The following is a 12,510-nucleotide window of genomic DNA, read 5'->3' as shown; positions in this document are numbered from 1 at the left end:
AGAGAGAGAGAGAGGCAGAGACACAGGCAGAGGGAGAAGCAGGCTCCATGCACCGGGAGCCTGACGTGGGATTCGATCCCGGGTCTCCAGGATCGCGCCCTGGGCCAAAGGCAGGCGCCAAACCGCTGCGCCACCCAGGGATCCCTGGAGCTGCTTATTTTTATACAAGTATTTTGACACTGATACCTGATGGCAGTTAAACAGAAGAAACTATTGATGCTAATATTCTCCACTTATAAATATTGATGTAAAAAAAAATTTAAACAGAAGATCAGGAAACAATCTAGCAGCATATCAGAAGAGTAGTATATACCATGAACAAAAGGAACTTAAGAAATATACAGATTGTTTGATTTTGGGAAATCCATTAATGTAACTTAACATACTAAATGTATATGAAATCTATTAAAATATATGAAATATATCCTATATAGTCCAAGAGACTATTGAAATTCAACATCTATTCTAGATTCTTTTTAAAAGACCCTTCTTAAATTAAGGAAAAACTAGATACAGGCATACCTTGTTGTATTGTGCTTCACTTTATTGTACTTTGCAGACATCGTGTTTTTCACAGATTGAAGATTTGTGGCAACCTTGCACTGAGCAAGTCTATTAGCGCAGTTTTTCCAACACCATTTGTTCACTTTGTGTCTGTCACATTTTGGTGGTTCTTCTCGCAATATTTCAACCCTTTTTATTATTGTATTTATTATGGTGATCTGTGATCAGTGATCTTTGATGCGACTATTGGAATTGTGAAACGTTACAAACCACACCCATATAAGATGGCAAACTTAATCGATAAATGTTTTTTGTCTTCTGACTGCTGTACCGACCAGCCATTCCCTTGTCTTTCTCTCTCCCTCTCCTTAGGCTCCCTGTTCCCTGAGACAAAACAATATTGAAGTTAGCCAATTAGTAGCCCTACACTGGCCTCTGAGTGTTCAAGGGAAAGGAAAGAGTCACATGTCTTCCACTAAATCAAAAGCTAGAAGTGATTAAGCTTAGTGAGGAAGCCATGTCAAAAGCTGAGACAGGCAATAGCTAGGCTTCTTGCCCCAAACAGTTAGCCAAGCTGTGAATGCAAAGGAAAAGTTCTTGAAAGAAAAAAAGTGCTACTCCAATGATGACCTGAATCATAAAGCAGAACATCCTTACTGCTGATATGGAGAAACTTCTAGTGGTCTGGATATGAGATCACCTTAGCCACAACATTTTCTTAAGCCAAAGCCTAGTTCAGAGCAAGGACATAATTCTACTCAATTTTGTGAAGGCTGAGAGGTAAGGGACGTGCGGAAGAAAAGTCTGAAGCTAGCAGGGGTTGGTTCATAAGGTCTAAGGAAAGAAGCTGTCTCTGTAACATAGAGGTACAAGGTGAAGCAGCAAGTTATCCAAAAGATCCAGATCCATCTATGATAATTAATGAGGGTGGCTACACCTGAGAGATTTTTAGTGTAGACAGAATAGCTTTCTATTGAAAGAAGATTGCCATCTGTACTTTTCATAGCTAGAGAGGAGAAGTCAATGCCTGGCTTCAAAGCTTCAAAGGATAGGCTGTTGAAACCTACTGCTTAGAAAAAAAGATTACTTTCAAAATAGTATTGCTCATTGACAATGTATCTGGTCATCCAAGACTCTGATGGAGATGTACAAGATTAACATTGTTTTCATGCAGGCTAACGCAGCATTCATTATGAAGCCCATTGATCAAGGAATGATTTCAACTTTCAAGTTTTATTATTGAAAAAATATATTTGTAAGGCTATAGCTGCCACAGATAGTGATTCCTCTGATGGATTTGGGCAGGGTAAATCGAACCTTCTAGAAAGGATTCCTCATTCTAGATGCTGCTAAGAACATTTGTGACCCCTGCGAAGAGGTCAAAATACCAACATTAATTAACAAGAGTTTGGAAGAAGTAGATTCCAGCCTTCAGGGATGACTGTGAGGGGTTCATGTTTTCAGTGGAAGAAGTAACTGCAGATGTGGAAATAGCAAGAGAACTAGAGAAGTCAAGCCTGTAGATGGGACTGAATTGCTGCAATATCAGGATAGAACTTATGAGGGGTTTCTTCTTCTTTTTTTTTTTTTTAAGATGCTTTAATTTATTTGAGAGAAACAGAGCATGAGCAGGGGGAGGGGCAAAGAGAGAAAGGGAGAAGTAGGTTCCTCATTGAGCAAGGAACTTGATGTGAGGCTCGATCCCAGGATCCCAAACTCATCACCTGAGCTAAAACAAGAGTTGGACACTTAACCTGATTAAGCCATCCAGGTACCCTGAGAAGTTGCTTCTTGTGGATGAGTAAAGAAAGTGATTTCTTGAGATGGCATCTGCTCCTGGTGACAATGCTGTGAGGATTATTGAAATGACAACAAAGGATTTAGAATATACAGTTTTTAAAGATTTATTTATTTTTAGAGAGAGTGCTTGCATGCTCCTAAGTGGGGGGAAGAGCAGAGGGAGAGGGAGATAGAGAACCTCAAGCAGACTCTTTGCTGAGTGGGGAGCCCAATGCAGGGCTTAATCCCATGATCCTGACCTGAGCCAAACCCAGGAGTTGGACACTTAACCCAACTGAGCCATCCAGGTGCTCCCAAAGGATTTTGAAGATTACATAAACTTAGTTGATAAGACAGCAGCAGGGTGTGAGAGGATTGACTCCGATGTTGAAAGAAAAGTTCTCTGGACAAAATGCTATCAAATATCAAACAGATTGCATGCTACAGAGAAATCGTTTGTAACCACTCTGATCAGTCAGCAGCCATCCACATTGAGGCAAGACTCTCTACCAGCAAAGAATTATGACTTGCTGAAAGCTCAGGTGATGGTTAGCACTTTTTTTTAGCAATAGAGTATTTTTAAATTAAGGTATATACATTGTTTTTTTTAGATATAATACTATTACATAAAAGACTACAGTACAGTATAAATATAACTTTTATATGCTCTGGGAAACCAAAAAATTCGGTTGACTGGCTTTATTGGGATATTTACTTTATTGTGGTGGTCTGGAACCAAACCCACCATATCTTTGAGGTATGCCCATAATCCCTTACATCATAAAATGAATCTTGGTCAGCAGTGTATGGTAGCAGCAGTGCACCGTGGAGGTGGGGTGCAGGAAGAGGGGAGTGGAGCCACTGCAGGCCAAATTAAAAACCAAACCAAACCACAGCATTTATCTCAATTCCACAAATCCGCATCTGGCTTAAAGAAGACACTATAGTAGCATTCCTGTCAAAGTCAGAAATAAGACAAGGATGACCACTCTCATTATTCAGCCATGTTCAGAGATGCCAGCCAACAGATTTAGAAACAGAAAGGTAAGAAAACAGAAGTAACAAAGTGGAAAGGAGGGTTTAATTACTTGCTGCTCATATTGTTAGATAACTGGTGATCCAAGAGAATCAACCAATAACTATTTATAAGCATTAAGATAATCCTGGAGAGTAGCTTGTATGGTATGAATATACAGAAAGACAATAGTATTCATATATAAAAATAATGATATATTTGTTAAAAGATAATAATAAAAAAGACCCTATTTATAATACCAACAAAAGAAAAAATCAACAGGGAAAATGTAAAGTATATAAAGGAATATTTCATTTAGTCTGAATTAATAATTTTATTGATAAGAAGTTGTCCATAACATTCCCTTACTTTTTTTTTTTTTAGAATATATTTATTTATTTGAGAGAGAATGAGAGAGAGCACAGGCAGGGTGAAGGGCAGGGGGAGAGGAGCAAGCAGACTCCCTGCTGAGCAGGGAGCCCCATGTGAGACTTGATCCCAGGACCCTGAGATCATGGCCTGAGCTGAAGGCTGATGCTTAACTGACAGCCACCCAGGTGCCCCCCTTAACCCATTTAAAAAAAACAGCTTTATTGTTTTGTTTTTGTTTTTTAAAAATAGCTTTATTGTGATGAAATTCATATACCATAAAATCTACCCGGTGGCTTTTATTGTATTCAGAATTGTGTAACCATCACTATAATCTAATAGTAGAACATTTTCATCTCTCCCAAAAGGAGCCCTGTATCTATTAGCAGTCAATGTCTGTTCACCTCTCCCCTTGTGAAAAACATTAATTGAACGTGGCCATACGGGTTTCTTGACGCTCAGTTTTATTCCATTCACTATATGTCTATCCTTATGCCAGTGCTATAGTGTCTTGCTTATTTTAGTTCTGTATAAGTTTGATGTAGAGAAGTATACATCCTATAACTTTATGGTTTTTTAAGGTTATTTTGTTTATTCTGAATCCATTTCATTTCTATATGAATGTTAGGCTCAGCGTGTCAATTTCTGCAAAGAAGCTAGTTGGGATTTTGATAGGGATCTACAAATCTGTAGGTCAATTTGGGAAGTATTGCCATTTTAATAATATTATCAACGAACATGAATATCTTTCCATTTATTTAGATCTTTAATTTCTTTCCATATTCTGTTAGTTTCCAGTGTGGAAGTCTTACACTTTTGTGAAATTTATTATCATTTTGATGATACTGTAAATGGAAATGTGTTCTTAATTTCATTTTTGGATTTTTACTGCTAGTGTATAGAAATGCAATTTTTGTATATTGACTTGTATGTTATAGTCTTGATAACTCATTTATTCTAATAGTTTTTTAGTGGATTTCTTAGGATTTCCTGTATAAAAGATCATGTCATCTTGCAAACAGAAACAGCATTACTTCTTCCATTCTAATCTGAATGCCTTTTATTTTTTCTTCCATGATTGCCCTGGCTAGACCTTTCTAATGTTGAGTGATGAGAGTGGACATCCTTGATTTGTTCCTGATCTTAGGGGTAGAGCTCTTTTTTTTTTTTTCATAAAAATTTATTTATTTATTCATTCAGAGAGAGCAAAGAGAGAGGCAGAGACACAGGCAGAGGGAGAAGCAGGCTCCATGCAGGAAGCCCGATGTGGGACTCCATCCTGAGTTCCAGGATCACACCCCGGGCTGCAGGCGGCACCAAACCGCTGCGCCACTGGGGCTGCCCAGGGGTAGAGCTTTTAAGTGTGTAGTGAGTTAAATGTGATGTGAGCCCTGGGGTTTTTGTGGATTCGCTTTATCTGGGTAGAGAAGTTATCTTCTGTGTCCAGTTTTTTATGTTGTTTATTTTATTTTATTTTATTTTTTTTCATAAAGGGGTACTGAATTTTGTCAAATGTTTTTTCTGTTTGTGTTCAGATGATCATATGGTTTTTATCCTTCAGTATTATACTAATATCATATATTACATTAATAGATTTTCAAATGTAAAAATAACCTTATATTCCTACGATAAATTGTAGTTGATCATAGTTTATAATCATTTTTATATTTTGCGGGATTTGGTTTGCTAATATATTGTTCTGAGACTTAATTGGTTGATACAGTTTATTGAGACAACCAATATTGGTTGCCTGAGACTTAATTTCCAACACAGGGAAGAAAGAGGTCCCCCCCCCCGCCACCTGCCCACACCAACAATTCAACTCAATTCTGACACTGTCTACACAGAGATAGCACCAGATTTCACAGGTTGAAGACTTAGTCCTGTAAGACTGCCCTTGCTCCCTAACTTCAGACACCAGTCACAAGCCCAACCTGTGCTTCAACAACTCCCTCCTTGGACTTTAGATGCTAGTCATAAGTCCAGATTGTTAACTTTCTGACCAACTGGCTATTATAAATCAGAGGTTCCCATGATCCTCTCCTTCCTTGGGTTTAATTAATTTGCTCTAATGGCTCACAAAACTCAGAGAAACATTTTAGTCACTAGATTACCAGTTTATTATAAAAGGATAAAACTCAGGAACAAGGCAGATGGGAGAGATGCATACAGCAAGGTAGTTGGGAAGCTTCTGTGGACTCTCTCATGTTGCATTCTCCCCAAATCCCCACGTGTTCACCAGCCCAGAAGTTCTCTGAAGGCTTTGTTACATAGGCAGGGTTGATGAAATCATTGGCTGTTGGTCATTCAAGCTCCAGCCCCACTCCTCTCCCAGGAGGTGTAGGGAGTTAGGACAGAAAGTTCCAGTCCATTAATCACAGGTTGGTTCTTCTGGTAACCAGCCCCCATTTTTAGGTGCTTTCCAAAAGTCATCTAACATAGCAGAGGACACCCTTATCACTCTCATCTCTTAGGGAATTCTAAGGGTTTGGAGAGTTATGAGGAACTCTGGACAAGAGCAAATATGTATTTCTTATAAATTATAATATCATAGTCATTGAGGAATTTTGCCTGTACATTCACAGGGGTTATTGTTCTGTAGTTTTCTTTGTGATGTTTTTGTCTAATTTTGATTGAGTAACACCTCACAGCATGAGTTGTAAGTGTCCCATCCTAATTTTTCTAAGTGTTATGTAGTATTTGTATTGCTTTTTTAAAAAATGTTTGGCAGAATTCACCAATGAAGCCATCTAGTCTTGGGCTTTTCTTTGTGGGAAGTTTTCAGATTACTAATTCAATTTTTTTACTTGCTTATAAGCTATTCAGATTGTTTATTTCTTCTTGAATCAGTTTACATAGTTTGTGTCATTTTAGAAATTTGTCCATTTCATCTAAGTTATCAAATTTGTTGGTATACAGTTGTTTATAATAGTCTAATTTAAAAATTTGTATAAGGTTGGTAGTGGTGTCCTTTCTTTCGTTCTTGGTTTTAGTATTTTGTTTTTTCTTGTTCAGTCTAGCTCAGGGTTTGTCAATTTTGTTGATCCTTATTTTCCTGTTGTCTTAGTCAGTTTAGACTATTATAACAAAATATCACAGCCTAGATGGTTTATAGACAACAGAATTTTATTTCTCACAGTTCTGGAGCTGGAAGTATAAGATCAGGGTGCCAGTGTGGTCCGGTTCTGATGAGGGCCCTCTTCTGGGTTGTTGAGTGCTAACTTCTTGTGTCCTCACATGGCAGGAAGAGGGTGAGGGTCCTCTTGGGGATCCCTTTTATGAAGGCATTAATCCAATGCAGGAGGGCTCCACACTTGTGACCTAATTATTTGGAAATAATTAGGTCCATCTCCAAATACCGTCTCACTGGGGGTAGAATTTCACCTTACTTTGGGGAGACAAATATTCAGTCCATAACACTTATTAATATTAGTAGGATCTATAATAATATCCCTACCTTCTTTCCTGATATTGGGAATGCATATTTTCATGAATGTGTATATATATATTTATGTATATTTAACAATGCATAACATACATGTTATACAGTATATATACATACACACGCACACATACATGTATACACACATAGCAGATGGTGTGTGATAGAAAATCTCTGAAGGATTTATACCAGGAGTTTGGTAACATTGGTTGCCTCAGGAGAGGGAAATTGAGTGGCAGGGGCCCCACTTAATGGTAGGGAGACTTTTTCACTGATATTTTTCTCTACATTTTGATTTCTGTACCATGTGACTCTAATTACCTATTCTAAAGAATAAATTTAAATAATTTGAAAAGGTGCTGAGGCAAGGAAGAAATGTGCACTCAAGGTCTCTATCTGCCTTCCTCAAGTTCTTGACTTTGATCCATTATTTTCCTCATCCCATTACCTCTTCTCTTCCCTTTCCCCCTTTTGGAGCAATCCAGTCAAGGATTTGAGAAGGATTTCAGGGTGTAAGGTTCTGACCCTGCTTCACTGTCTGTGAATAATAAAACCTTTTCTCCCTGGTCTTCTACAGAGCGACCTGCTGGCTGGGTTGAGTCTGTTCTTGAGGAAGACGCATTGGAGCCTGAGCCTGTCTTCCCCAGGTGATCTTCCTTCCAGTTCCCTGCAGCTTGCTTTCCAGCCCCCATCTGGGTATATGGGAGGGTTCTCATTGGCTTTCCTGAGGCTGATTTGGGGGGCACTTTTTGCTGAGGTCTCTCTTCTCCTAATACATGTTAAGCTTTTGGAAGGCTGGTGTGCAGAGGCCAGAAGTGACCTACCCAGGTACTTGCAGATGAAAAGCTCATGCACTTTTCCACAGAGAATAAGGCTTCACAGAAGAACTTGCTGACCCCTGGAAAGGATACATTATGTATACTTCATGTAATAAGAGGAGAGTGGGTGGCGGTGGGGTGAGGAGAGTCAGGAGTCTGAGTATAAATGTATCTGTTTCTAGGCTAATTTTAGCTAAGACTATCTGCCTTTTATTAGCATGGGAAGGAATTTGCTGAGATGGAGTTATTTGGGATCATCCCTTAAAAATTTTTACAAAATCCATACAAGAAATGACTTTGAGAAAAGTTCAATAATGTTTGTTGACTGACCTCTTTTCCTTCATCCCTGCAGGACTGTAGGTACCATCCAGCATTGCCTTCACCTGACCTCAGTATATACTCATTTCCTGCCCCAGCATGGCCGCCCAGAGGTCACCACAATGCCCTTGGGTCTTGGAACAACGGTGGATTACATCTTCTTCTCAGCTGAGTCCTGCGAGAATGGGAACAGAACTGGTAAGCCTGGTGGATCCTGGGTTTGTAGAAGCCACCCTCAGAAATCCCTGGGAATAGCTGATGGTACGTCAGGTATTTGGTCACATGGCATGGGCTGCTGCAACCTGTCTCACAAAAGAGCAAATTTCATACCCACCTGGCACTGGACATCCTCATCATAATTCCCTTAGGCCACTTGCCTGCCTTCTCTTTTTATCTTTGCAGCATTAGAGAGAGGTGGGCAGAAGCAGCCCTACCTCTATTTAAGAGATAAAAATAGAGCATCAGGAGGTAAGTGGATTTTGAATGTGGCAGCCATTTAGTGAGGGACTTGGTTAGATCAGAAACCCTATTGTTTCTTCACCCGGCACTGGCAGTCACAGTATGGCAGTCTACCAGCCTCATGCCTGTTTTAGTTAAAGCATGTCTTTTAAAATGTTTGAACTGATTGTCAATGTTTAAAAATCAGATTAAAAAAAAAAATCAGATTTTAGGGCAGCCCGGGTGGCTCAGTGGTTTAGCACTGCCTTCGGCCCAGGGCGTGATCCTGGAGACCCGGGATCGAGTCCCACGTCAGGCTCCCTGCATGGAGCCTGCTTCTCCCTCTGCCTGTGTCTCTGCCTCTCTCTCTCAATCTCCCCCCGCCCCCCATGTCTCTAACGAATAAAAAAAATCTAAAAAAATAAATCAGATTTTATGTAAGAAATCTGGATTTCCAGCTTTTCTTGGAAAGTCTGAAGTTTTCATAGGCATACATTCTCTGGTTGCCACAGTCTCCCTGAATCTACCCTGCTTCGTTCATTGGTATTTCACAGAGTATCTGAGAAAATGAGGCCTCAGCCAGAGGCAGCGGGGGGAGGAGAGGGTAGGCAGGGGGTAGCCAAGGGGGTGCGGCCTCCATAAAGCATAGCTCCTACAGGCCCCAGCCACCCTATGCAGTGGCCAGGGCTGCTTTCCCCACTGGCTTCTGCTTTATATCCTAGATCGCAGGCTGTATCAAGATGGGACTCTCAAGCTTCTGGGCCGTCTCTCCCTCCTCTCTGAAGAGATTCTCTGGGCTGCCAATGGCCTACCCAATCCCTTCTGCTCTTCAGACCACCTCTGCCTGCTGGCCAGCTTTGGGATGGAAGTCACCGCCCCATGATGGGGCTTCCAGGGGAAGAGAGCTTCTCTTCCAGAAGAGCTCACTGGATCAGAGACTGTGGAAATACCCTATGCTTCTGGAAACTGAGATCCAAGGAACTTACGTCCCTTCCCCATTTCCCTTTTCCCACGGTTAGATTTTCTCCAGGCCTGTCCACGTTCTCTGCCTGTGGTCCCTGCCCCGCCCCAACCTCTTCCTAATCCTGTGCCACATACTCAGTGGCCCTGGGAGAGGCAGAAGGGGGGTTCCCCTTTCCTTCCATGTATCCAGCGCTCCCCCTTAATTTTTAATTACCAGGGTTGCGGGAGCTATTGATCTCATTGGTTATTTGCTTTCAGGATGTTTCTTGATGGTATCTTCTAACCCAATCTTCCTGCCTTCATGACCTCTGGGCCCAGCATACACATGTGAGGTGTGTAGTATGAGTGTGTCCTCTCAGGGTGAGACTGCTCTGTATGGCCATTCCTGCCTCTGCACTGGCCTATCGGCCTCAGGACAGATCGAGAGCAGGACCTGATGTTGCCAGGCAGCAGCAGGGGCATGGGCCCTTCTCCCCTTTTATCCTCTGTGTCTCATGAGGTGTTCATCATGCCACCCAGGGCATACTCCTCCTCTGGCCTCTGGAAATGAGCGGGCCTCCTGGCCTGGAGCAGCAGATTCAGGGATGTACTGCCTGCCCCAGCAGCCTCCAAGCCTCCAACCCAGAGCTCGCATAGGCCTGACACACTTTCTCTAGGGCTTGTCCCTTTCCCTAGGCCACCGTGAGAGAGGTGAAAGTGCGAACCCCTGTGTGGGGTCAGTGGACTGGAATAGGAGTTTGAGGTTTAAAAGGACGAAAGAGAACCTTCAGGAAACTTGTCTTACTGGACTCTGTCCCCTGCAGACCTGGGGCAAGGGTGGGAGTCCTGGTAGAGGTAAAAACAAGCAGGCTGCACAGCTGTTTCAGCTGGGACCCAAGACCTCAGGGACTCTCTCTTTCCTCTGCACACCTCAGAAGCCATTTTCTGTTCCTTTCCTCCCACCACCTTTTATCTCCTGCCTCCCCCATTCCTTTCCACTTCCTTCTAGAGAAGCCTGATACTTAGCTCAGGCCAAACTCTCTCTGCAGAAGGTGGCCTTGGGTTAAACCTATCCAAGAACCGGAGGTGGCAGTGCTTTAGGATTTGTTCTGGCCAGCAAGGCCTCAGCTGCTCATTGCCAGTGCTTCCCCTCCTAGCACAGGGCTACCCTGGCTTATTCAGGGGGCCCTTTGCCCACATGTATCACCTGCATGCCTTAATCTTTCATAGCTGGGGTGCAGCCTGGGTGTTCCTGGGCCCACAGCTCCTCACATCGCCTTCAACTCAGAGTAGCTGCTGGTCCTTGCAGATTAGCCTTGCTGTTGCCCGGCTCGGCCTTGGGAATGGGACTGAAAGGAATAGTGGAGAGGCTGGAATTAGGGACAGTTAGCCAGAGGTTCTCTCCCCTTATTTTTGGAAGCCAAAGACCCAGCTTGAATTCTGCTGCTGTGTTCATGGTTATAAGCTTTCTGTGCCTAGGTACTGGGGAATTTATCTGTGCGTGTATATTTTTGAACACTGTATCCTGGGTACTGGGCATGTGCCTGTCTGAGCCCCAGGCCCACCTGTCCACACCCCACCCATCGTTCACTGTGTTTGTCTCTCCCTGGGCACCTCCTGAGATGGTCTCAAGTCAGTGCCCTGTTGGTTTTCAGGACTATGGCCCATCACTGTTCTCTTCTGCCAGGAAATGCAGTTTAACGGCTCAAGATGGCAGAGGGCAGGAGTTTTATAGATGATCTTTTCCTTGTTTTCTTATTTGTTTCTGTTTTAGAAATGAAATGGGGGTTTTAAGTGGTCATTTGAGCTGTCTTTTCCAAATAAAGGTTTACCATTTCCCCCCAACTGTTGATCATTTTGTTAGGCTCCTGAAGGGTATGGGGGAGAGAAGGCCTGGAGAGTGAGGTGGGCAAGAGGAAGAGACTAATCCTGGGCTGGGCTCTCAGGTCCTAAAGCTTGACCTGAGAAAGGTATAATCACCCTGTGATAATTGACACATATCCCTGCTGCTCTGAGGCCTGGGAGGAACAGGGCCCGAAGAAGCCTCCTCCCTTGCCTTTTGTTGGGGTCCAGCTCTCTTCTCCCTCCTCACAGGAGCAGAACAGCTCCTTCAGCTGGTATCATTCCTATTCCGACTGCTGCCCTCATTCCTTCCCCTGGTCCACATGCATTTCAGGAGGGTCTCTGTCGAACATGGGGCGAGAAGCATTTTTCTTGTCAGAGCCATCGCAGCTGCGTGAGGCATGATGTGCATGGCGGTTGCCTCTTGGTCAGTGTCTATTTCTGGTTACCTCTTGCATGCTGGAATCAGAGCTGGACTGTGGGCCATCTGCTGATGGAAAGGTTTCCCTCCCGGGCCTCCTTCCGCTGGTACTTTTGTCTTCCTCCAGCCTCCTCCTGCAGCAGATCCATCAGGCCCACGTGCCCTGGGGAAGCCGTGAAACCAGGTGTGACTTTCTGCCTTACCTGAATAGAATCCCAGACCCTACACTCCTGAATTGGCCTCTGAGAACTGGAATTATTTAGTTACCTGGTGCTTCTGTTGAACCACCTGGCCGAAAGAAAACAGCCAGGGATAAGGAACACCACTTGTCATGTTGGCCTGGTCATTTGATGACTGTGGGTAAGTTAATTGTTGTGTTGCGTATCTTGGTGAAATGGGGATTAAAGTAATAACCTTTTCCATTTGTGAGGAATTTTCAGATCTGAAATTGTGTTGTTTGGGCTTTGGCAAGCAAGGGAAGGTAAGATTTCAGAGGATCGCTGGTAGGAGTTGAGGGTGAATAGTTCTCTCCAGCCTGGCTGCATGGTTTGCTCGTTGGCTAGGAATTATTTTACAGTTCTGAGCTTTGAGGTGTACCCCCCACCCTGCAGGGTTTCCTGAG

The 12,510-nt window shown here is 42.9% G+C and overlaps 1 protein-coding gene across 9 annotated transcripts in view; it reads left to right on the top strand.

Annotated features, from left to right (window-relative positions):
* Positions 1 to 11,470, top strand: part of ANGEL1 (angel homolog 1) — a 41,746-nt gene extending 30,276 nt beyond the window's left edge. For all 9 annotated transcript variants that reach the window (XM_072839434.1, XM_072839433.1, XM_072839431.1 and 6 more), the window contains 3 exons: positions 7,687 to 7,756; positions 8,280 to 8,443; positions 9,406 to 11,470. In XM_072839434.1, the coding sequence (XP_072695535.1) occupies positions 7,687 to 7,756; positions 8,280 to 8,443; positions 9,406 to 9,566 (395 nt within the window). In that variant the 3' untranslated portion in view covers positions 9,567 to 11,470. The remainder of the gene's footprint in view (positions 1 to 7,686; positions 7,757 to 8,279; positions 8,444 to 9,405) is intronic.
* Positions 11,471 to 12,510: the final 1,040 nt, after the last annotated feature.

This window comes from Canis lupus, chromosome 9 (assembly GCF_048164855.1).
Source record: "Canis lupus baileyi chromosome 9, mCanLup2.hap1, whole genome shotgun sequence".
Classification (NCBI taxonomy): Eukaryota; Metazoa; Chordata; class Mammalia; order Carnivora; family Canidae; genus Canis; species Canis lupus.
The sequence above is the reverse complement of the archived record's forward strand: the minus strand, read 5'-3'. Positions and strand labels throughout refer to the sequence as shown.